The sequence below is a fragment of the Nelumbo lutea genome, chromosome 5 (genome assembly GCF_056320005.1).
Source record: "Nelumbo lutea isolate HS-2025 chromosome 5, American lotus-T2T, whole genome shotgun sequence".
In the NCBI taxonomy this organism is placed as follows: domain Eukaryota; kingdom Viridiplantae; phylum Streptophyta; class Magnoliopsida; order Proteales; family Nelumbonaceae; genus Nelumbo; species Nelumbo lutea.
The window spans coordinates 66,943,382-66,970,739 of NC_142688.1; the positions used below are offsets into that span (position 1 = coordinate 66,943,382).

At 41.2% G+C, this 27,358-nt stretch overlaps 1 protein-coding gene across 1 annotated transcript in view; it reads right to left on the minus strand.

The window, feature by feature from the left end:
* Window positions 1-3,285: 3,285 nt before the first annotated feature.
* LOC148852770 (S-sulfo-L-cysteine synthase (O-acetyl-L-serine-dependent), chloroplastic-like) overlaps window positions 3,286-27,358 on the minus strand; it is a 100,513-nt gene continuing 76,440 nt past the window's right edge. The window contains exon 10 of the mRNA XM_088942477.1: window positions 3,286-3,869. Within this exon, the coding sequence (XP_088798603.1) occupies window positions 3,789-3,869 (81 nt within the window). The 3' untranslated portion in view covers window positions 3,286-3,788. The remainder of the gene's footprint in view (window positions 3,870-27,358) is intronic.

Genomic DNA, 27,358 nt, shown 5'->3' on the forward strand with positions numbered 1-27,358 from the left:
GGGGTGAATTCTAGAGAAATAATTCTTTTTTTCTACATTTTATTTTCTCCCTCTGCTCTTGCCGCCCTACCCTGTTCGATCTCCAATTCTTGGAGTGATCAAGATTGGATCTTGATATTGTTTCTTGTTGGAAGAAACAATCTTGTAGTTACATTCACATCCCTGCATGATTCTTGTTGAAAAATCTCTTTGCTGATCCTGCCTCAACCTGCTGTGTTATATTCAGTGGAGATGGGATTTGGTACCCTCTTTGGGTGTGAACACCTATGTTAGGAGCTACTTGTGTGGATTCCGTACTAGGTATATCCCTCCCTTAATCTTAGTTACAGATTTGGTTTGGTTTGTTTCAAGAACGAACCTTGAAAAATGTGGTTTTTCTAAATTAGGGAATAGAATTCCCAAAAGGGAGAAAAAATTATTTTTGAAATTTTGCCCAGCCACCTTGCATGGTTCGGCCATCCATATGATGGATCTCCCTTCCCTTCAATTGCTTCCCATGAACAAGCTCATTGGGTCAAACATCTACTCAGTTTGGAGAAGAGCAATAAAGATATTTGAGTTCAAAAGTTTATGGAGGCATTAATCTTATTCATGTTGAAGTTCAACATAAATTGATTAAAGAATGGAAGAGAGTTAAGAATGGCATTAATCTTAGTGTCATCTTCCAAGGTGCTACCAAGAGCTTCCAATTCATTGATGCAGCCTATCATCTTCATGACATGCTCATGCATGTGTTGTCTCTTAATCATGCAAGTAGTCATCAACATTTTAAGGACCTTTTGTCTAATAGAACGATTATACTCTTCATACATAAATTTAATTCCTTCCAATATCTCCTTACATATTAAGACATTCTCATATTGTTTTTGGATGGAATTATCTAGTAAAGCAAGAATATAACATTTGGCAAGAGAGTTCTCATCTTGCAAATCATTATACTCCCTGCATCATTCCTTAAAAGCTTGATTCCTAAGTGCTTCTAAAGCAGCCTGAGTGACAACCATGTCCATTTTTAAGTGTGAGTACAATGTTGAGGTTATGTTTTAGTCAGCATAATTTAGGCCTTTAAGCTTCTTGTTGTCAAGAAGTTTAGGGAAGGCTCCAATTGTCATTTACTACACAACATTATTCTATATGTCTCTTCATAGAAGGGGTTTCAACATTTAGGTTAAATCGACTAGAGTAGTTTTGGCCAATTTGATCTAGGAATCAAATTTTGTTCGAGTGTAGTTCTAGAACTAAACCTAATGCTCTGATGCCGCTGTTGAACGGATTGAAAAACATCAATATGTTGGCCAAACCAACTTGGGTTTATATCCAAATTTCAAAATTTTTTAGTTTTCAAAATTAAATTGAGCATACTTGATACGGAGACCAAAAATTTCAGCTCCCAAAGTGGTGGTTTACTCGAAATACAACCAAATCGCTTCTAACTGAAAATGGCATAACTGATGTCAGCTGCTGATCCCATAACCAGTTTTCAGCTGAACTTTTCTAAGAAGCTTGGATTTGTGCAGCTATGAAATCACTTAAATTATGGTGTCTTATAGTGGAAAACATAGTAAAAGCAATGAGAGAACAGCAGCTCCTTGAAAGTAAAGAGAAGAATCCTATGGTAAATGAGGAACATGATAATCCCACACATGTAGAAGAATAGGACAACCAATATAAGGACTTCAATGACATTAGTGGGGACTATATGTTATTCTACCCCTCGCATATAAACATGGGAGATTCCTTTCCCACAAATATTCTATCCTCCTTTAACATTGTTGCCTCTCTACAGATAAGCACTCTTACCGATTATCTAGACATCTCTAGTGTTGTCACTTATGTACAACAAAGGGTCATAAGTCTAGACAACCGAATGGCTGCCCATAAGTAGTAGATTCTAAGTTGAAAGTAATTGAAGCTCGGATAGATGCCCTTCATAAAAATGAACACCAGGCTGCTTAGACCATTAGTAATATCCAATCTAAGATCCTAGAGTTCCACACTATGCAACAACAAATGATCCCTCTCTTCGCTACCGTAGTAGTTCTTGTAAAAAGCATGGGAAGGAGGTGGAGGAAAGGCAAGAATTTCAAGCTTTTCAAAGAAGAACAGTGTGTAGTAGAGAAGCTATTTGGCATCGCTACAAAAAATTATTGTGTTCTTAGTCAACGCCCTAGACGATTTTATTTATTGGTTAAAACACTTAAAACTAAATCATTGAGGAACAATGTAACCCTAATATGTTAAACTCAAATTTTCTTCGTTTTTGAGCATAAATTAATTGATCAAGAGTCTAGACAATGTAACCCTATTTATATTGGCTTATTTCCCTTGCTCCACTTTCCCTTTTACTACTGCCAAAAGGGAGAGGTTTTGGTGCATGATTAAAAAATGATACATTCTATCTATATCATCAAAAATCAGCAGAGAAAAGTATCCCCTCAAGAAGACGGGAGATTTGAGAAAAAGAAAAAATATTTCCTCAAGAAGTCGGAGAGAGATGTATGAAAAAGTTTGTCCTCTCTTTATAAGGAGATGGACTTTTATATTGCAACCATACATCTGCGAATAATTGCAGTTAAACCATCGCGGTTTAACATAGGTAAACCACGATCACAGTATCACACATTGAAAGAGAACTACGGTCATTCTCCTTATATATAAGTCGTGGGCTCCTACCACAAGACACAAGCAAAGGATAGGCTACAAATACAAAGTATTACGAAGGACAAAAACAGCATACAAGATTGCAAGATCTATAGAAATGCCTTGCATGAAACATGTAGCAAGATCGTAGAGGAAGTGGTGGTTATAGTTTACACAGGTTGGTAACCGATCCCACCTTATTGATCCTATGCATATCCCTATCGAATTAACCTAGGCACAAGGTTCAAAATATCGATATGCTCGATACGGGCATATCAGGTAATATTGATACTGTTTTTTACTTTTTTATTTTTTTCGAAACCGGTTCAGGGGGGTCGGTTTAAGGCTCCTCCACTCCCTGAACTGGTCAGAAAACATTCTTTCTTCTTAAGTTCCCTTGACCGAACCCTAATCCTTTTTCCTTCTCATTCTAATCTTCTCAACTTCAGAACAGAGATCACACATGAGTACAAGGAGTCTTGTGCTAAAGATAATCTGACACTTTTGAGCTCCAAATTAATGTAACACGCATAAGATTCCTCATTCATCTAGTGAAAGGAACCCTCCCATGTGTATAAAACACTGGCGTGTTCACTCGTAATTGGTAATAACAGAATAAGCTTAAACATGTAGCGCAGGTCTACGTGTAACAAATTGCCAAACATGCTCTCATAAAATTACAAATTTGGAAAATGAGTTGGAAACTGATTTACAAATAGCTACATTTAACCAACAAGGACATACAGCCAAAACATTTACAACCTCAGCATTTTTTACTTTTGGGCCTAATCTGAAAATCATTTTTATCAATTAAATTAAAAAAAAAATTATTAGAATCAAAACAACATACAGAAAAGCCACCTCTCCTTAAGTCCTAACTACTAACGAAGGATTCCAGGGGCAGAAAAACAGACACATAAACACAACTACTGTCCAAAAGCGTTCACAGATAACGCAACTCCCCTGGCTGTATTACGAGAAACTGCAAAGACAAAATTGGGAGATTGATTCACGTACAATCAAGAAGGGCTGGTGAACAAATGGCAAACACAACCACTTCCAAACCCCCTTGCATCAATCATTGCCAAGTCGCTCTTCATGGTGGTGGTATAAAGAATCAATGACGGGCAAATTTAACTCGTTATTTGTCACATTTTCTGAACTTCCTCTAGGATGGAATGAAAAAGAACCGTGGGAATGTATCTCTCACCAAAGCTTGGGAATACAACCTGTAACATCCAAATTCATCAAAATAATACCAAAAGCAATGAATAATAAACAATTTATATTCAACAACCATAGTTTGATGTTCTCAGTCCATGCTGAGAATCATCCAACGTCAGCCTGCAACGTACATTCTTATTATATATGGGAATTGTCTAAAACTCACCATGAGTTTTCAGCATTTCCCTTAAACTCACCACAACTTTTCAAAACATCTAAAACTCATCAAGTCAGTAAGTTTTTATTTTCCAAAACTTACCTTCCGTTAGTGCACCGTTAATGTTTCTAAACAGAGGTGTCCATGTCAGCACAAATAACAATTTTTATGACCAAATCACCAGTGAATGGCAAGTTAGAGGAAAAGGGTCTCTTCATTTTTTAATTTTCTTTTTTTACATTTTAGTGTTTTGTTATAATTTCTAATGTTTTTTATAATTTCTGTTTTTTTACATTTTTCTATTTTCTACAATCTATAAAATTTCCTGTATTTTTTGTTAATAATTTACAATTTCTGTGTTTTTCTGTATTTTATATTTGAAAATATTTTTTGAACTTTTTCCTTTTTTTCTTATCTAAATATTAAAATATATGTATATATTTTATATTTTTTTATGAAGGTTAAAATGGTAATATATTAACGGCTGTTAGTCTCTTTAACATCAAGTTAGTGACATGATGAGTTTTAGACATTTTGAAAAGTTGTGGTGAGTAAGAAAAATGCTGAAAACTCATGGTGAGTTTTTGAGAATTTCCCTATTATATAAGAAATCACCTTTATCAAGCAGGGATAACATTCGGCCATGTGCCATAAATGGGAAGGAGTGACTTGATGGATTTTGGGGATTTTTTTTTGAGGGAATGATTTTAGGGATTTTAAAAGCGCTAAGAGGAGGCTGTAAAGAATGTGGGTTATAGAAAATTGAAAGATAGTAATTTAGAAGAAAATATGGACTTTGATTGAGCGGAATGGCAAAGCAGGGTATATATAACTAATGCCAAACAAGGATTAGAATTTCAAAGAAAAGTTTAATTAATTCCAATTTTGTTGGTAGCCAAAATGAAATCTATAGAAACCTACTGTTTCAGTTGAAAAAAGGAAAGGTAATATAGAACAAATTGAATGGAGAACTATAGAAAATAGGAAGAGATAATATAAAATATTCTTTCATGAGCAATAAATTTTCCTTTAAATTTTTAGGCATTCCCCATATTCCACCCAAGATTTTGATTTTGAGACAAAGCCTGGTCTAAATCCAAAATTTGAATCCTCAACCGCAAATATTTGTGATAAATGCATCCTTGGAATGGAACTTATTTATGTAGAGAAACTGATTTCATCTATATTTTTCACTGATACAGTAACTTCATACATAGATCTCAAAGAAAACCAGGAAAAATACCAAAACAGACATCACTCAGTTTCTATTTCAGACTCTAATGGAACTTGAATTTGCAATAACCAGGCATACCATTGAGATTACTTATTTAGAAACAGAAAAAAGGTGTGGATAATAGATTGGGTTTCAATCAGGTGAGGCTAAATCAAGTCATAATAGTACAATTCAACTTAAGACCTTAATAAATCCTTGGAAACTCTCCTCCAATCTCTCGGTGTTTCTTTAGTAGCTACTATTAGTTTGTTTTTGCAATCTTCCTTAGAAGCATTGAAAACTATTCTACTATCACTTGCAGCCTATCCCATATTCAACAACCGTACAGCCTCCTTGCACTACACCTGCTCCTTATCTGCAAGTTCTTAACCACTCTCTTGTGTTTTCTCTACAGGTCTCCTAGTATCTTGTCTTCCACAAAGAGGATGAAATCTTTCAGAACACCTGAAACTTCTTTCTAACAAGCCACCAGTTTTTCAGAGAAACAAACCACTTTTCTTGTCTAAAATATTCCAAGTGTTCTTTCTTCTTTCTGCTACATACCTCCTACCACCTTCCTCTTTTGACCCCCTTATACAGCAGATTCCAATTCATCTGAGTTGCTTCCTCAACAAATGCCTTAAGCCAAGAACCTCTTCCCCTACCAGAAGCACCATCACTGTCTTCATCTCCCTAATCTTCAATCTGTTTTCCCATTCACACTGAAGCTTTCAAAGAGAACTGCTTTGCTTCAATATTCAAAGGTCTTCTCTACGTAGCTGTCTGCTCAAATTTACCTAATCAACTATCACACATCCTAATATATCCTTTGTTGTTGGTTTTATGAATCAGTCCATGGACTCACCTAGAGTGCCTCATCATATTTTTTTTTGATAAATTTTATTAAACTTCACATTGAAAGAATTACATCAAAGGGGGGGAATTCTCCACAGAAAAGACTTCAGATTTTTAGCCAATGTGTCCACCATCCCAATTGTTATTCTTCTTACCCATCTAAAAGTAACAATCATCTCCCTTTCTAAGGATTCTATTTCACAGATTATATGCCTGTCAAACCATGGGATATGGGTACTATTCCTTGTCCATTAAATAACTACTTGTGAATCCCCTACCACCTCCAAGTTAAGAAACCCAAACTGCTTAGTGAATATTAGACCCTGAAGTAGACTAGAAAATTCTTCTGTCAATGCATCACCATTGGCTACAGGTCCTGAATATAATGCAAAAACCTTCCTTCTGAGTCTCAAAAGACCCCTCCCATTCCAGTTATTGCCCGATTGCCTATGTGTACCATACCTTCCATCAAAATTAAGTTTTACACAGTTGGCTGCTGGTTCTCCCCATTCCTTGTTTTGAGCTGACAAAGCCACTCCCTTCCACTTTCTCAGAATATCGTTTAGTGAGAAAGATTTAAAGTCCTCCATGGACTTCACCCAATGTACTACTTTTATTTATACTCTTTCAAGGATTTCCAATTCTGTCCTACTCTTTTCATTGAATATCCTTCTAATTCTTTCTTCCCAAATAATCCAAATCAATGCAACTCTCACAGCTTTCCACATCAACCTTCCTCTAGCCTTTGATTGTCTCAAGAAGTTTGGATCAAAGGGCCCTACTGCATCCTGAGGAGTTCACCTGCACTCAAAGAGAACAATGATGTCCCCAAATACAAAGCACAGGATAAGAAAATGTGAAAAATAGTTTCACCTTTGTTTTTGCAAAGAAAGCACATGCGAACTTAGAGTGCCTCACCTTGATGCAGTATTTAGGATCCTTCAATATCTAAAATGGTTCCCGAGCTTAGGAATGGTATTAAGAATCATGGACACTTATCAATATCTGGCTTCATTAATGCAAGTTGGGTAGGTTCACCTAAAGATTGAAGATCAACAACCAGGCACTGTACTTTCCTAGGTGGGAACTTGGTTACATGGAAGAGTAAGAAGCAGGGCATTGTAGCCAAGTCTAGTGCAGAAGCTGAATACCATGCAATGAGTCATGCAACAAGAGAATTAATGTAGCATAAGAGTTTGCAATAGGAGATGGGAGTTACAGTGAGACTGGCATGCTTCTTACATTGTAACAATCAAACAACTATACATGTTGCATCAAGCCTAGTGTTTCATGAGAGGACAAAGCATTTTAAGGTGGACTATCATTTTGTTGGTGAGATGATTGAAAGTGTTACTGTAGAGATCACTTTTGTTAGATCAGAAAATCAACTATCATACTTGTTCACTAAAGCCCTATATCAACCTCAAATTGACTACATTACTAGCAAGTTGGGTCTATATAGTATACATACTCCAGCATAGGGGGGAGAGTTGCAGTGTTTAGTTAGTTTGGTCCTATGGGCAGTAGAGTAGTTTAGACATTTCTCCTGTTCAATTAAAGGACACTCTAGACTTGGTTTTTACAAAACAGGGTTAACAAGGTAATTAAACATTAATTGGTAATCCATATGTAAGTACATATAAATCCCCATCAACCCAACCACACTACAGGTGTCAAAATAGGACTATGTATGCATACATAACGTCACATGAAGCCATTTTAAAACCTACTATGAGCCCAAATGGCCATCTCGATCTTGTGATGAGCTCAACAAGCTACCTCAAACCTGCGATGAGCCTGAAAGTCACCCTAAACCTAAGGCTTAAGGAAGCTGTGACGCAGCGCCTCGAGGGCAATCAAGCACACAATCAAACACACCAGTCAAACCCAAACCTCACCTTTGCAATGTGGCCATGAATAAAACCATGACGGTTTGTAATTTGCACGTGCTAGACGACAATCCTCAAGGAAAATGGAACTTTGTCCTTAGAGGGTCTCGTCGAACACACCAATGGCGTTCCCTTGATAACCGACATAAAGACAAGGATTCCCTTTCCTAATAGAAATGAAACCCTTTTTGGATCCTTCCCCCAAGTCTCAGGATCTCCACGTTAAAAGGAGGTGATAAAGTACAACCAGGAGGCATGCTCTTCATTCACCCCTGTTACTCAATTCCGCTGAGACCCTCCAGGAGAAGGACACCATCCATTATTTCCATTACAAACTTTGGCCTTAACCCTTCTCCATCATTCAAGGAGACCACCTTACCAAGCCTTGCCATCACACTTACCATACATATCCAGCCACTTAATAGGTACTTGACAAGTTAAAAATCTCCACTGCACAGGTCTGTTGCTTTCTTATTCTCATCCTCTCTTCTTCTCTTGTCTCCTCTTGTTCTTTTCTGTTAAGACACAAATAAAGGGAATAGAGGGACAAGTGTACAAGAAAAGGCCGTGTCAGCCTTTAAGTAATGTAATTGACAGCCAATCACTAGAACAAACTAAATAACAAACTAGACAAGTGGAGAGGCTGATATAACAGAATTGTAACGGAAGTGTTATAAATAAGGAAAGGAAGCCAGGAGAGGAGGTATATTTGATTTTGGGAATTCACTCTCTCTCTCTCCCTCTCTCTTTCTCTCTCTCTCTCTTCTCTCTCTCTTGTTAGGTGGTAGGTTCCTCGAAAAGTCCCTAAGTTAGGCAGTTACCTAACAAGTTGGTATCAGAGCCAAGATGCCGAGCACAAGGTTGTCTGCGATGGAGAACAAGGTCAACAACATGGAAGGAGAACAAGGTCTCCAAAGACGCCCACATACAACTACAATAGTTACTTCAGAAGTTTTCAGTGATCTTCCAATAGCCTAAGGAACTACCACTAAGACGTGCCCATGATCATTGCATTCCATTGCTGCCCGGAACGGCACCCACAAATGTAAGGCCCTATCGTTACCCCTATTTTCAGAAACTAGAGATTGAGACAAGTGCAAGATATGCTTGATAGAAAAATTATACAACCCAGCCATTGCCCATTCTCCTCGCCGGTATTACTTGTAAAAAGGAAGGATGGGACATGGCAGTTTTGTATAGACTATAGGGCCTTGAACAACATCACTGTGAAGGATCGATTCCCCATAGCGACAATTGATGAACTCGGCCGGGCCACAATATTCTCTAAACTAGACCTAAGATCGGGATATCATCAAATTCGGGTCCATGAGGGGGACATCCACAAGACCGCCTTTCGTACACACAAGGGGCATTATGAGTTTTTGGTCATGACATTTGGGTTGACCAATGCGCCAGCTATGCTCCAAGCACTTATGAATGACATATTTCAACCCCATTTGCACAAATTTATACTCATTTTTTTTATGATATACTTGTATAAAGCGCTACATGGGACGAACACCTAGTACATCTACAAATCACCTTGGAACTACTAAGGACTCATAAACTCTTTGCAAAGGAGTCAAAGTGCGCATTTGGAGAGACTCAAGTACACTACTTAGGGCACGTAATCGAAAACGGCATTGTAGCAGCATACCCGGAAAAGATCTCAAGCATGATAAATTGGCCCGACCACAAAATTTTAAGAAGTTAAGGGGCTTCTTGGGTCTAATAGGGTACTACCGGCAATTCATCAGAGGGTATGGACTGATTGCTCCCCCTTGACAAGTTTACTTAAGAAGAATGGTTTCTACTGGACTAGGGAGGCCCAACAAGCCATCGAGATGCTCAAAACAACTGTCTCGTCCCCACCGATGCTCGCACTTCCAGTCTTCTCAAAGGACTTCATCATTGAATGTGATGCGTCAACCCAAGGAGTAGGTGTGGTCCTCATGCAAGAAGAAAGGCCACTAGCCCTTTTCAGCAAAGCATTAACAGCACAAAAATGGGACAAGTCAATATACAAACGAGAATTCATAGCAATTATTCTCGTAGTTCAGAGGTGGCGACCTTACCTTCTAGGGAGGAGGTTCATTATACGAACAAACCACCATAGCCTGAAATTCCTATTGGAGCAGCCTGTATTATCCCCGGAACAGCAGCGATGGATAGCCAAATTACTTGGCTACAAGGCAGGGCACACTAACAAGGTGGCAGATGCGCTGTCATGCCAACCACATCTATTTCCATTACTGAACAAGCTGAAAGACACCCACAACTGAACAAGCTGCATTCATAGGTCCAAGAGGACCCTACTAGCCACCCAGGGTACACAGTGGAGAATAACTTGCTATTGTATAAACGTCGAATGGTGATACCATAGGATTCAGCCCATATTCAGTAGCTTCTTGAAGTGTTCCACTCATCACCAGTAGGACAGTCAGGGATTTTGCACACTTACAAGAGACTAGCCACCCAATTCCAATGGAAAGGCATGCGGAATTCGGTCCAAAAATTCATAGTCGAATGCGTCATTTGCTAGATAAATAAGGCCAATACCCAGTCTCCAGCAGGTCTGCTACAACCACTCCGAATTCCTACACAAGTGTGGGCGGATATATCCATGGACTTCATAACGGGATTTCCCCTTTCCTATGGCTCCGTCATTCTTGTAGTTGTTGACAGATTCACCAAATACTGACATTTTCTCCCTCTTTCCCACCCCTATAGAGCTTCAATAGTGGCTGAAATTTTTACTAAGGAGGTGGCACGATTGCATGGTACCCCTAACTCTATTGTCTCAGATCGCGACCCAATTTTTCGACTACAGGGAGTGAAACTCTTCAAATCTACTAGCTACCATCCTCAAACAGATTGGCAAACTGAGGTGGTCAACCGGAGTTTGGAAACCTATCTAAGGTGCTATGCAGGGGAAAGGCCACGTTAATGGCTCAAGTGGCTCCATTGGGTGGAATGGTGGTACAATACCACGTATCACGGTGAAGGGATGAGAGATCCATCCCATGGACGCCCAAAGATTGCGGAATAAGGGGGCGAATTTCAAAAATTTTTCTCTCCCTTCAATTGGGAATCACATTCCCTATTTAGAAAATCATATTTTCAAAGATCATTCTTGAACCGTAAATTGAACCAGATCTCAACCAAAAGGAATAGGAGAGAATTATACCTGATACGGAGAGTAATATCTCCCAATGAAGGTGTTCACACCCAAGGAATGATCCAAAGACTGCTCCCACTGAAGATGGCGCAGTGCAGGATGGAGCTGAATCAGCAATGTTCTTCCCCAAGAACTCTGTCCTTCGCAAGAATCAGTAGAATAGTACGTGAGCACAGCTTCCCTTTCCAATCCTTTCTCAAAGAACTGATGTCAAGATCCAATCTTGACTTCTCCCACAACTGGAGATCGAACTGGCAAACAGGGCGGCAAGAACAGGGAGGTAGCAAGAGAGTATTCGTAGGGTGCAGAATTCTCTCTTCTTGATTTCAGCACTAAAGAGGATCTGATGTATATCTCCTAAAAGCTGCCGCCCCCTCCTTTTGTTAACTTAAAAGATCAGCTTCTAATCCCATTAGGAGCTGCTTATCCAAATCATATTTGGATCAGCCTTCTCTTCTAGTGATAAAAATAAACCCATACCATATCTGCAGATTAGATTACCTTTAGCCTAATCCCATTAGGAGGTTTCTAGATCTGAATCACATTCAGATCTGGACTCTCTAAGTGGATAGGATTAAGACCCTATCCTATCTGCTAATCCATCTCAGAATTCGCCCCTTTAATTAAATAAATAAATAGCCCAGTTCAAAATGGGCTTTAGGCCCATTAAACTTATGTGCTCACTTAACCTTCCTAACTGCTGCCCAGTTGGGCTTCCATGTATGGCGTGGGACCCAAGCATTGATCTACACATCAGCCACATTGGTTCGGCCCAGCCTTTGTTACAAGGCATGGGCGAATACACTGTTAAAGACAGTGCACCCCCTGAAACCCATCGAATGGGCTCTATGGGCCCAACACTTACCCTAAGTGGTCCCTGGGCCAAACCACCTTGTAACACCCAGGAACTGTGGGCAGATGCAAAATTAGCCCATCAGGTATTATCCTCAATGGTCTTACACTTAACCTCTCAGCCCTTAATGATCATATACTGCCCGACAAGAGAGGACCTCTCCCACGGCTGCAAGGAACAGTGTTGCACTCTCTACTTATATGGATCACGGGAATTAAAGCCTTTTTGCAAACATTTCAGAAACCATAATATATATACTTTTATATCTCATATAAAATATACTTTGCAAAACAAATCTCAACGGTTGAAATCGGCTACCGGCAGTCTTGGTTTCCAACAGTGAGAGTGCATCCCCGATCATTACCTTTGTCCGACAAAGGGGCTGATCCTGTCACTATGATCACCCACTCAGATGAATTCTCGGATTGTCCCAACATACCCAGGTTTTGACCCCCGCTAAGGATCTCACTGATTGGTACATCAAAGACAGCCCGGTCCGACACCTAGTGCAATATCATAATCGAGTCTAGGGGTCGGGTGTAACTTTTCAGTTTTGCCCATCAATCTCCAAGGTCCAGGGCAATACTGGAAATCTGGTTCAGTTCAAATATTCAATTAATCCCACACTGTATGTGCCTAGGGTCTCACCCCGGTAGCTGAGACAAGCCACCCCAACCGACTTGGTGGCACCACAGTGTCAGCCTTGTCCGGATAGGTCTCCCCAGACCAACCCACTGGCTGTGAACATTCTAAACTAACACGAGTCTCAATAAATGTCTAGTTTAAGGGTATTACACAGAAACATACCAAGGGAACATGAATCAAATATGCACTTTTATTCATTTACAATAAACTCATAAAGTACATCAATTTTGATTGAAGCTAAGGGCATACAAAACTGTCTAACACCTCCCAATTGCCCTAAGGTCCAATCAGGTACTAGCCAGAGTCTCATGCTTTCCACGTGTTTCTCAAACACTTTCTGTGATAGTGGCTTTGTCAATGGGTCTGCTACATTTTCCGCTAACGCTATCTCTTACTATCATCCTCCCGTAGGTCCAATGTTGTCATACAACAATGGAATGGGTGATGTGCTGAATTCCAAATTCATTAATGAACACCTTCATTCATAAGGCAACTTCACTTACGGCAATGCGCTCGGCTTGGGTTGTAGACTTTTAATTTGCAACTTAGGACCCCCGTTTGCTGACACTCAGGAAACAACACGATCCTATCGTGAAAATATATCCAGATGTAGACTTTCTATCATCTGGGTCTGACTAGAAATCAGCATCTGTATACCCTTGGATCTGTAGTGAGCTACCGTCAAATACTAGATAAAACTCTTTTGTCCTTCGAAGGTACTTAAGTATGTTTTTCACAGCAGTCCAATGCTCCTGCCTTGGGTTGGCCTAAAATCTGCTTACTACACTCACTGCCTGAGCTATGTCAGGACGAGTGCACAGCATGGCATACATGATACTCCCTACGGCAGAGGCATAAGGAACGTCCTTCATGCCATCAATCTCCTCAGAAGTCTTGGGAGACATCTTCTTGGAGAGAATGACTCCGTGCCTGAAAGTAACATTTCGTTTCTTGGAGTTTTCCATGCTGTATCTTTTGACTATTTTGTCAATGTAGGCAGATTGGGATAATCTAATTATCCGCTTCGATCTATTTCTATAGAATCGAAGACCTAGTATATAGGAGGCTTCTCCAAGATCTTTCATGGAGAATTGTTGTGATAACCATACTTTCACCGTAGTTAACATACCTACATCATTCCCAATGATTGAATGTCATCTACATATAGAACCAAAAAAGTAACTTTATCTCCACTGTACTTCCTGTAGACACAGGGTTCATCCAGATTCAGCTCGAAGTCAAACGATTTGACAGCAGAGTCAAAATGGATGTTCCAACTTTTAGAAGCTTGCTTAAGTCCATAAATGGATCTATTAAGTTTACATACCATGTTTTCCTGACCCGCAGCTATGAAGCCTTGCGGCTGCTGCATATAGATATCTTCAATAAGATCTCCATTCAGGAATGCAGTTTTGACATCCATTTGCCAAATCTCATAATCATGGTATGCTGCTACAGCTAGCAGGATCCTAATGGATTTAAGCATGGCCATAGGCGAAAAGGTTTCCTCATAATCGATGCCCTCTTTCTGAGTGTACCCTTTCGCCACCAGACGAGCCTTGAAGGTCTCAACCTTACCATCGGGGCCCTTCTTCCTCTTGTAAATCCATTTGCAACCGATTGCTTTTACCCCGGAGGGCGGATCTACTAGAGTCCAGACTCCATTGGTCTCCATTGAGTCCATCTCTGCTCTCATGGCCTCCACCCACTTCTGGGAATCTATGTCCAACATAGCTTCCGTGTAAGTCACGGGATCCTCCTCAGTAGTCAAGGTTTCCACTAGGTAATTATCTTGGTCATAACCATAACGGACTGGTGGCCTGGATACCCGAGTGGATCTTGTAAGTTGATCACTACCTGGAACTTGTGGGACATCTCCCACTGCTCCTGAGCTCTCTTCATCAAAAACAACTTCCTGACGATGGGTGTCCAGGATATAGTCGGTTTCCAAGAATTGCGCATTACGACTGCAGAACACTTTCTGCTCACTTGGGTCATAGAATAGGTAACCTACAGAGCCTTTTAGGTAGCCAACAAATAGGCAACAGCTGGTCTTGGATTCCAACTTGTCTGCACTCGTTCTTTTAACGTGTGCTAGACAACCCCAAATCTTCAAGTGTCTGACACTTGGTTTCTTTCCGGTCCAAAGTTCATATGGAGTATTCGGAACCGATTTGGTTGGAACCCGATTCAGCACATAAATCGCAGTCTCTAATGCGTAACCCCAAAGGATGTGGGTAACTCTGAGTGTATGAGAAGCGACCGGACCATATCCAATAAGGTCCTATTCTTCCTCTCCGAAACACCGTTAAGTTGTGGTGTAGCAGGAGGAGCTAATTGTGATAATATCCCATTGTCCTTTAAATAGTCCCTGAATTCGTCAGAGAGATACTCACCACCTCGATCTGATCGAAGGGCCTTAATTTCTCTCCCTAACTGTTTCTCGACCTCTTGTCTAAACTCTTTGAACTTTTCAAAGGATTCAGACTTCTGTCTCATTAGGTACACGTAACCGTATCGTGAAAATTCATCTGTGAAGGTGATGAAATACACATGTTGATTTCGTGTCCTAACACTCAGGGGACCACATACATCAGTATTTATTAGGTCAAGTGTGCCTATACATCTTTCAGGCTTACCGTTAAATGGCCGTTTCGTCATCTTGTCTTGTAGGCAAAGCTCACAAGTGGGAAGATCTTCTACAGTTAAAAAATCCAAAGGACCATCCTTTACCAACCTTGTGATTCGATCAACACCGATGTGGCCAAGTCGATAATGCCACAGACACGTGGAATTAACTGTATCACGTGCTCTCTTCTTGGGGATTTCAGCCGACGTAGTTTCGGTTATGTTAGTTTCTAGAGAAGGATGTAGAACATAGATACCGTTCTCTAGTTCCACGTATGCGATGAATCTGTTGTTTCTTTTAATAGTAATCGTATTACTAAAGAAGACAGAATAACCATATGCACACAGTTTTGAGACAGAAATCAAATTTCTCCTTAAATTTTGAACATAAAAACAGTCTTTCAGTACAATTGTTCCTTCTCTAAAAATTAACTCCACGGTTCCTATGGCCGCGGCTGCAATAGTTGCAGTAGTCCCCAAGTAGAGTGTGACTTCTCCTTCACTCGGCCTTCTGCTTACCTTGAACCCCTGCAGTGAGTTACAAGCATGAGTTGAAGCCCCGGAGTCAATACACCAGGGCGCAGAAACTACCAACAAATTGGTTTCTATAACACCAGTTCCAAAGTTACCTTTCTTGGATTCCAGGTAGGCAGGATAGTTCCTTTTCCAGTGGCCGGTCTTCTTGCAGAAGTGACAGGCATCCGATGCTTTGTCTTTCTTCTGCTTCTTGCTCTTAGTGGCTTTCTTCTGAGGTTTCTTTGCCTTCCGCTTTCTCTTGCCTGTTTTGCCAGTTTCAACAAGCATGGCTACAGGCTCATCCTTTCTAATCAGTTCTTCAGCTCATTGCAACATATTGCTGAGCTCTTGTAAGCTGACATTCAGCTTGTTCATGTTATAGTTCATGATGAACGGATTAAAGGAAGGAGGCAAAGAGTTAAGGATAGCATCTATCCGGGTTGCAAGGTCCAGCCCGAACCGAAGAGCCTCCAGTTCGTTGATGTATCCCATCATCCGAAGACAATGGTCGTGAACTTGTTGACCATTGGACATTTGTTCGGTCATGAACTATTTCAAGACCTTTTGTCGAGTAGAACGATTCTGCTCTTCATACATTGTCCTAAGACTGTCCAATATGTCTTTGGCAAGTTCAATCTGATCGAACTGCCTTTGTATCGGGTTGTCCAAGGAGACAATGATGTAACACCGGGCAAGGGAGTTTTTCTCCTCCCATACTTGATAGTCTCTCCTTCGGGCCTCAGAAGCCCTATCACCCGGACGCTCCGGGGCAAGATTCTTTGCCACTTTGTCCAGCTTTTCAGAAGCTAGGACCAGCATAAGGTTCCTGTACCAGTCAGCATAGTTTGGGCCCTTCAACTTGTTGTCATCAAGCAGTTTTGCAAAAGATCCGTTTGCCATTTTCTGATAAAAGAGCAAACATCGATCCACAACCTAATTTGATTCATGTTCATTTCATAGATATGGATTTTAATCTACGATCCATTTCCATTTATTCGTCTCTGAGATTTCCCTACTATCTCAGTGACGGAGACTACCTGGAAATGTGGGAAATCACATAGGGTGCATGGAGCCAACTGTTTCAGCTGCATAACCCCACCACCTTTCTGTGAAAGATCATATCCACTCATCATATGAGTTTTCCCTTTGGCCTCTATCAGACAAGGTTCAGAGCCATTTTTAGATAAACCTTTCTGTCTAGTGAGTGCTTACCCATCATATTCGTGAACGCCAAGGTACCGTGAGAGAGTTCCCATTTTCTGGTGAAGCCCCTCCCACATCGGTCTATGACGCCCCTGTCATCTTATGAAACACTCAGACAAGCCCAGCATCAAATGGATAGCCCATTTTCTGGTGCGTTTCCTCATTACTGAAGGACCCATCCTCATGCTAATGATGGAAGGCCTTTAGAGAGTTCATCATATGAATCTTCCTATCACATGCACTCATATTAGCTAGAGGGAACAAAATTATGCCCTAGTTTGATTTAGGTCAAACCAAAGTGGCTCCCACTGACTTTCATAAAGCCAGATTTCGGTGGACCTTGAATCGGCTAGGGTTCTGCACATAACCTCTTGTTGAGGTGTGGGGCCCACCACTGAGGGAAGTCATCCAATGACCAAAAGGGACACCATGGCAATGATATGCATTCAGCGATGGTGTGCGCACGAGCCACTGTCGAATGAGCATGGGCCAAGTACTTATGGCCCATGTACACAGCACATCACACATCCATACATCTCATGCAGGGATAAATTGATTCAATCAATTAATTATCTGTAAGGCCCATTGGAAGCCCGTTAAAATTCCATAATATTAACCATTAATATTATCTAGGTATATGGGCTGAATTAGGGTTACCCAGTTCGGCCCATATAGCTTTATCCTTTAAAATGGGCTTTTGCAGTTTTAACTATTTAAAACTGGGCCTTTACAAGCTGGGCCGAGTTAACCATTTAATTAAATATCAATCCTTAGGCCCATTAGTGGGAAATTAGGGCTGACTTTCAGCCTTGATTAAACCCTAGAATTGGTCCAAACAGTTTGAACCAATCTCGGTTCGAATGGGTCTAGGGTTTGATTTTTAATTAAATCCTTAATTCAAGAAATTAATCTGAAATTAAATACTGATAAAAGGAAAAACAATAATCAGTCAATCAGGGCGGTTCGCACAATCCATCCTGAAAAACAGAGGTTAGATCACAGAATGCAGTTTCACAAACTGCAAATCGCAGATAGCGTTTCTCCCATCTATGAATCTCCTTCTCTGCGAAATCTCCTTTTCTGCGCCACCATCTTCGATCCAAAATAAAAAATAAATGGAAATCCTATTGCTATCAATAATTACATCAGATCGAATACCTATACATTAAGTCTAGAAAATAAAAAAAAAATATATTTATAGACCCAAAAATAATTCAAGAACTGCAAAATCACAGGTTCCCTGCGCAAACCAAGAATTCGATCTCCTCTTGTACGAACAGCCTATAAATCAAGAAAATTATAAAGAACAATTCTAAATAATAATCAGATTTATTTAAAATTAATTTCATATTATTTGCCCATCTGTTTTGGGAACAAAATTCCCAAAAAACCATATATGCGTAAATTGGGTAGAACGCCTTCTCCCTAATTGCGTAGGTTCAGATCTAAAACAGAATGGTTCAAAATTTGAACCTGGCTCTGATACCACTGAAGGGATGAGAGATCCATCCCATAGACGCACAAAGATTGCGGAATAAGGGGGCGAATTTCAAAAATTTTTCTCTCCTTTCAATTGGGAATCACATTCCCTATTTAGAAAATCATATTTTCAATGATCATTCATGAACCTTAAACTGAACCAGATCTGAACCAAAAGGAATAGGACAGAATTATACCTGATACGGAGAAATAATATCTCCCAACGAAGGTGTTCACGCCCAAGGAAGGATCCAAAGATTGCTCCCACAGAAGATGGCGCAGTGCAGGATGGAGCAGAATCAGCAGTGTTCTTCCCCAAGAACTCTGCCCTTTCCAAGAATCAGTAGAATGGTACGTGAGCACAGCTTCCTTTTTTCTCAAAGAACTGATGTCAAGATCCAATCTTGACTTCTCCCACAACTGGAGATCGAACTGGCAAACAGGGCGGCAAGAACAGGGAGGCGGCAAGAGAGTATTCGCAGGGTGCAGAATTCTCTCTTCTTGATTTCAGCACTAAAGAGGATCTGATGTATATCTCCTAAAGGCTGCCGCCCCCTCCTTTTTGTTAACTTGAAAAGATCAGCTCCTAATCCCATTAGGAGGTGCTTATCCAAATCATATTTGGATCAGCCTTCTCTTCTTGTGATAAGAATAAACCCTTATCTTATCTGCAGATTAGATTAGCTTTATCCTAATCCCATTAGGAGGTTTCCAGATCTGAATGTGATTCAGATCTGGACTCTTTGAGTGGATAGGGTACCCTATCCTATCTGCTAATCTATCTCAGAATTTGCCCTTTAATTAACTAAATAAATAGCCCAGTTCGAAATGGGTTTTAGGCCCATTAAGCTTATGTGCTCACTTAACCTTCCTAACTGCTGCCCAGTTGGGCTTCCTAGTATGGCGTGGGACCCAAGCATTGATCTACACATCAGCCACATGGGTTCGGCCCAGCCTTTGTTACAAGGCCTAGTCGAATACACTGTTAAGACAGTGCACCCCCTGAAACCCATCAAATAGGCTCTATGGGCCCAACACTTACCCTAAGTGGTCCCTGGGCCAAGCCACCTTGTAACACCAGGGACTGTGGGCAGATGCAAGATTAGCCCATCAGGTATTATCCTCAATGGTCTTACACTTAACCTCTCAGCCCTTAATGATCATACACTACCCGACAAGAGAGGACCTCTCCCTCGGCGGCAAGGAACAGTGTTGCACTCTCTACATATATGGATCCCGGGAATTAAAACCTTTTTGCAAACATTTTAGAAACCATAATATATATACTTTTATATCTCATATAAAATATACTTTGCAAAACAAATCTCAACGGTTGAAATCAGCTGCCGGCAGTCTTGGTTTCCAACAGTGAGAGTGCATCCCCGATCATTACCTTTGTCCGACAAAGGGGCTGATCCTGTCACTATGATCACCCACTCAGATGCATTCTCGGATTGTCCCAACATACCCAGGTTTTGACCCTCGCTAAGGATCTCGCTGATTGGTACATCAAAGACAGTCCGATCCGACACCTAGTGCAGTATCATAATCGAGTCTAGGGGTTGGGTGTAACTTTCCAGTTTTGCCCATCAATCTCCAAGGTCCAGGGCAATACTGGAAATCTGGTCCAATTCAAAGATTCAATTAATCCCACACTGTATGTGCCTAGGGTCTCACCTCGGTAGCTGAGACAAGCCACCCCAACCGACTTGGTGGCACCACAGTGTCAGCCTTGTCAGGATAGGTCTCCCCAGACCGACCCACTGGCTGTGAACATTCTAAACTAACACGATTCTCAATAAGTGTCCAGTTTAAGGGTATTACATAGAAACATACCAAGGGAACATGAATCAAATATGCACTTTTATTTATTCATTTACAATAAACTCATAAAGTACATCAATTTTGATTGAAGCTAAGGGCATACAAAACTGTCTAACACACAGCGCAGCAGAAATGACTCCCTTCCGAGCTCTAAATGGACGAGACCCACCTCCCTGACTTCCATATGAGAAAGGGTCTACAGCAGTAGCAGTAGTGGAAGACCAACTCCTCCATCGGGATAGGGTGTTACAAGATCTCAAATCTCACCTCCGTCGAGCCCAACAATGGATGGCAAACTCTTAGAACAGAAAGCATAGGCCTGTCCAGCACCAGATTGGGGAGCAAGTCTTCCTTAAACTACAAACATACAAGCAAGTTTCAGTAGCAGGCCACAGGTGGAACAAACTGAGCCCAAGGTACTTCGGCCCATTTTGGATTTTGGAACGCATTGGGTCTGTGGCATACAAGCTTGACCTTCCAACATCATCAAAATTGCACCCTGTATTTCATGTATCTCTATTAAAGAAATGGCCAAAAACAGGAGAAATAACAATGTTTCGACTGGTGCTACAGTAGTCCAAACCAGAAATAGAAGAAGAAGAGAAGAAGAAGAAGAAGAAGGGTCTGTCGAAATCTTATGGGTTACCCATACAGTCGACCCCCTTAATCTATATTAAACTCTAATAATCTTTACAAAGACAAAAATGCCCTTACTTAAGTGTGGGGCAGAGAGACTCTAATAACACTGCCACATAAGCAAGCTACTTAACAAAGATAAGAAGACTAAACTACCCCTATTTGGCACACTTTAACACTCCCCCTCAAGCCGGAGAATATATGTCATATAATCCCAGCTTGTTATATAGATAGTTCACTTTCCCTGAGCTTAGAGCTTTTGTAAACAAATCTGTCCACTGGTCATTCGAGCCCACATGTTCTATATTTATCTCTCCAGCGAGAACCTTCTCTCTCACAAAGTGGCAATCAACCTCTATGTGCTTTGTTCTGTCATGAAAGACAAGATTGGATGAGATATGGAGTGCAGCTTGGTTGTCACAGTACAATCTCATAGGTTTATCCATGTGAAACCCAATTTCTTGTAGGAGATTTCTCAACCACACTAATTCACAGGTAGTGTGAGCCTTGGCCCTATATTAGGCTTCAGCACTGCTTTTGGCCACAACCGTCTGCTTTTTACTCTTCCATGTCATAAGATTTCCTCCAAGAAATGTGCAATAGCCTGTAGTAGATCTTTTGTCATTCACTGAGCCTGCCCAGTCTGCATCTGTATACCCAACTACTTTAAGTTTTCCCCCTGGTTTATACAATAGCCCACGACCTGGAGCTCCTTTCAGATACCTCACAATTCTAAGGATTGCATCCCAGTGAGGTATACGAGGGTTCTGCATGAATTGGCTCACCACACTAACTGCAAAGGAGATGTCGGGTCTCGTGATAGTCAGATAGTTCAGCTTTCCCACTAGTCGTCTATACCTTCCAGGATCTTCAAATACTTCTCCTGTATCACTGCTCAACTTAACATTTGGTTTCCATAGGGGTCTTAGCCGGTTTTGCACCTAAAAATCATGTTTCTTCCAATAGATCAAGGACATATTTCCTTTGGCACAGATTTACCCTTTTTTTGACCTGGCAACTTCTATTCCCAAGAAATACTTTAATGTTCCAAGATCTTTTGTTTGAAAATTTTGCAGAAATACCTTTAGTTTGCCAATCCCCAATTTATCACTACCAATGATGACAATATCATCCACATAGACCACTAATAAAATCTTCCCAACTTCTGAGTCGTAGCTGAACACTGAGTGGTCAACCTAGCATTGCTTCATTCCAAAACTCTTCACCACTTCGCTGAACTTCCCAAACCAAGCACGTGGAGATTGCTTCAACCCATAAATTGCCATCTTCAGTTTGCACACCTTACCAACCTCCCCCTGAGCAACAAACCTAGGTGGTTGCTCCATATATACCTCCTCCACCAGATCACCATAGAGGAAGGCATTCTTTATGTCAAGTTGAAAGAGAGGCCAATCATACATAACTACCAAGGAAATTAGTACACGAACAGAACCAATTTTAGTCATCGGAGAGAATGTCTCCACGTAGTCCACTCCATACAACTGTGAGTAACCTTTAGCAACAAGTCTGCCCTTCAGACGCTCCACACTACCATCTAGCAAGTATTTCACAGTATACACCCATTTACAGCCCATAACATGCTTACCAGGTGGGAGAGTAGTAAGTTCCAACGTTTGAGTATGTTGAAGAGTAGAAAGTTCCTCCTCCATTGTCCGCCGCCATCCAGGTGAACTAAGAGCTTGAACATTATTAGGTATAGAAATAGAGGACAAAAGTGAAACAAATTGGCGATGTGAGGTAGAAAGACGAGATAATGAAACAAAATTAGAAATGGTATGGAGGGTAGAACTGCGTTTACCTTTCCGTAAGGTAATGGGTAGGTTAAGGTCTGAAGATTCAGCAATAGGAGCCATGAGAGGATCTGTAGATGAGGTAGAAGCCGGAGGAGGGGCCGGTGTCATTCGACGTGTATACACTTGTTGGTTCGGTGGTCATTCAGTGGTGACCTGTACTGGATGAGGTGATGAGTCTACTACAACAACAGCCTCTGGAACTGGATCACTGACAGGAAGAGGAAGAGGAGGTAGGGGTGAAGACAAGGGTGCTTCGTGAATGGAGAAGAAGGGTACAGACTCAAAAAAGGTGACATCAGGGCGGACATAGAACTTTCGGGTAATGGGATTATAACACTTGTACCCTTTTTGAGTCTGAGAGTAGCCAAGGAAGACACATTTAATTGAGCGTGCATCTAGCTTGTCTATTCTAGGACTCAGATTATGGACAAAGCACACACAACCAAAGACACGATGAGTTAATGGAAACGGAGATAAAGTGGGAAACAAGATAGAGAATGGCAAGCATCCGATTAATGAGAAAACACGCAGTGAGTACAGCATCACTCCAAAACCGTTTAGGAACATTCATGTGGTGAAGCATAGACCAAGCAGTTTCAAGAAGCTGACAATTCTTCCGTTCAGCCACCCCATTTTGTTGAGGGGTGAAAGCACATGAGGTCTGATGAATAATGCCATGCTGTTCTAAATACTGTTGAAATGAAGTAAGAAAGTATTCACGACCATTATCTGAACGGAGAACTTTGATTGGAACACCAAATTGTGTGCGTATTTTAGCATGGAATTTTTGAAAAATGGAAAATAATTCACTTCTTTTCTTTCATTAAGTAAATCCATGTCATTCTTGAACAATCATCAATAAAGAAGACAGAATACTTGTACCCATTATAAGGCTATTTTGATTGGACCCCAAACATCTGAATGAACCAAAGAAAAAGGACTCAACATGCGACTCTCAACTCTTGGATTGAAGGACACACGACGGTGTTTACCAAACTGACATGACTCACATTGTAAGACTGACAACTGACTCAATGACGGAACCAACATCTTGAGAACCTTGAGAGATGGATGTCCCAGTCGGCAATGCCATTGTAGAGGAGTAAGGGAAGTCTGAAGTGCAATTGAAGATCCACCACCGTCAAGGTAAAACAATCCACCAGCTTCATGCCCCCCACCAATCTTCTTCCCCATCTTGAGATCCTGAAAAACACAAGTGGAAGGAAAGAAGGTAACAGAATAGTTAAGAGCTTTGGTTATTTTACTAACAGACAAGATTGAATGGAAACTTAGGTACATATAAAACAGATGATAAGGGGACAGAGGCCATGTCAACATTACAAACACCACAGATGGGAGATGAGGACCCATTGTCAAGTGTAACAGTTTGTGATGTGGAGGTTTCAGAAAGAGAAGAGAACACACCTGGAGTCCCGGTCATATGATCTGAGGCTCCAGAGTCAATAATCTAGGAAGGAGTTTTAGATGACATACAAGCAATACCTGATTGGGCAAGTGTGGCAGTGGTATGTTGTGAAGTAGTTTGAAGGAACCGTTCATACTCATCACGTGGTACACTCACCATCTCCCTCCCAGAAGTAGATGTAGATGTGGGAGGAGTTCGGCCTGCCAGTTTACTGTCACTGATATCAACCTTGCCTGCTACAGCATGATTAGCCCATTTAGAGGGAGGGCCATGTAGGTCATAATAGAAATTCACTGTGTGTCCTTCCCTACCACAATGAGTACACTTCCTTGTAGAGTTATTTTTTCCTCTGCCACGCACTCCCCTTGAGTCACGGCCACCTCAACCAATCATGGAATTGCCACGGCCTCCTCTGAGAGCATGACCACCCCCTCTTGTACTATGTCCACCGCCTCTATCTGTCACAAGTGTTGATCTATCAAACTGTGTGGGGTTCTCAGTCTATCCCAAAGAAATCCTACGAAGCCTTATATTCTTCATGCAGGCATAGTACTCTTCTAGTGTTTTGGTTCCTTGTTGTAAATCAAAGTACTCTTCTAGAGCTCATTCCTTAACTTCTTAGCATGCTCCCATAAATCCTTAGTCGTATCAAGGAACATGAAGTTGGCACTAATTTTGGGCTCCATACTGTTCCACAGCCAAGTCATGATTTGAGCATCTTCTTGTTCCCAATCATCAAACCCTGGAGGGTCAACCAGCGGCTTCTCATCTCTTACATGCTTTACTTTCTTCTTTGCCTTGAGAAAAACTTCCACTGATTTAGCCCATGGAACATAGTTCTCCCCATTCAGCTTAATTGAGATCATTTGTACCCCTAGGTAGTCGGGGGAAATAACCACACTAGGTTTCTGATCATTGTACCCATCTCCTATTGCTGCCATTGTACTCTTTCACAGTTGCCTCTGACCTTACTTCTCAGCTACAAGCTGATTGATGTTGTTCACAGTTTGATACTTCAGCACCTATTGCAGCCCCTAAATACAACATTGGGAGCAGACACTTGTTCTTATTCACACTACTGCTGACTTCACACACCTACGACCCACATAAGCATCAATTTACCACTCACTAATCACAAATAGGCCCTCTTACAACCACTAAATAAAAAAAATTGTGCATCACAAGCACCATAACACAGTCAAATCTGCTACACCCAGTTCAAACTTGTTTAACACACTTAAGAGGGCATTACACAATCACAAAGAGCTCGGCAAGGTCACTGCATTCCACCTTACATTACTGGCCACTTACTGCAGCCCTAACACCACTCGGCAACTCACAGCAGCCCTACACCATTCAACAGCTCACAGCAGCCCTAACACCACTCGGCAACTGCACACACAGCCCTTTCTAGGGCAACAATGAACCTAGTTCTCTAGGTTCCAATCAATACTAATAGCTTCTTGTAGGGTTTCTACCCAGAAATATCAGTAACACTAGAAGAAGAGATAACCGACCTTCCTTTGAGAATATCAACCAACCATTCACTGCTGAAGTCACTTTCCTTGCTGAAGAGGGTTATGCACAGCAGAGAGAGACGAGCTGTGATGTTTCTGACCTAGGGTGAACAAGTTCTCTCCATTGACTGACCAGAAACGAAGGAGAAGAGTCACGAACACTGCTGAGGTGCTTTACTAACTGAAGTAGGTCAGGAGCATGGCTTTGATACAATGTTTCGACTGGTGCTACAGTAGTCCGAACCAGAAATAGAAGAAGAAGAAGAAGAAGAAGAAGAAGAAGAAGAGAAGAAGAAGGGTCTGTCAAAATCTGATGGGTTACCCATACAGTCGACCCCCTTAATCTATATTAGACTCTAATAATCTTTACAAAGACAAAAATGCCCTTACTTAAGTGTGGGGCAGAGAGACTCTAATAATACTGCTACATAAGCAAGCTACTTAACAAAGATAAAAAGACTAAACTACCCCTAATCGGCACACTTTAACAAACAACAATCACCCTCCCATCATTCTCGGAAGATGGCCAAGTTCAAACTAAGCCCACCCAGATTACAGATTTCAGGTGGATACGCAAAGGGGATCACATTGAACCAGAGTCATTGGTGGTATGGTCAGGTCTCCCACTTGAAGATACAACTTGGGAACCTTACTTGGACTTACAGAATAGATTTCCACATCTTGACCTTGAGGGCAAGGTCGTTTTCAAGGGAGGAGGGACTGTTAAAACACAAATAAAGGGAACAGAGGGACAAGTGTACAAGAAAAGGCCACATCAGCCTTTAAGTAATGTAACTGACAGCCAACCACTAGAACAAACTAAATAACAAACTAGACAAGTGGAGACGCTGATATAACAGAATTGTAATGGAAGTGTTATAAATAAGGAAAGGAAGCCAAGAGAGGAGGTATTTGATTTTGGGAATTCACTCTCTCTCTCTCCCTCTCTCTCTCTCTCTCTTTTCTCTCTCTCTTGTTAGGAGGTAGGCTTCCTCGAAAAGTCCCTGAGAGTTAGGCAGTTACCTAACAAGTTAGTATCAGAGCCAAGATGCCGAGCAAAAGGTCGTCTGCGATGGAGAACAAGGTCGACAACATGGAAGGAGAAATGCAAATATTATCGGCTGACGTCAAAGAAATAAAACAAAGTTTCACGTCCTTGCTTGGGCAACTGGAACAGACACCACCAGTGTCGAATCGGGGAGGGTAGGAAGAACACAATGACACTAGTCATCGAAGCGGATCAAGAACGACAAGAATCAAGTTTCCCGTCTTCGTAGGGGGGATCCCACGTCCTAGCTTCTACAAACCAAAAGGTACTTTGAACAATACGCAGGGACCTAATCGTGTTCCACTAGCATCCGCACACCTGGAAGAAGAGGCGATTGTCTGGTACCAGTGGTACTGGCGACGACACCCAAGAGCCACATGGGTGGACTTCACCAATGCCTAAACAATGAGATTTGGAGTCTCAACTTTCGAAAACTATGATGAAAGCCTCGCTAAGCTACGACAGACTGGCTCCGTCCAAGATTATCAGATGGCATTCGAAAGGTTAGCTATGCACGTGCAAGGGTGAACAGATCTGCCCATTGATCACCTGTTCTCACATGCTCTGCCTTTATCACACCATTGATAACCTTTTTCCTTACAAAGTGACAATC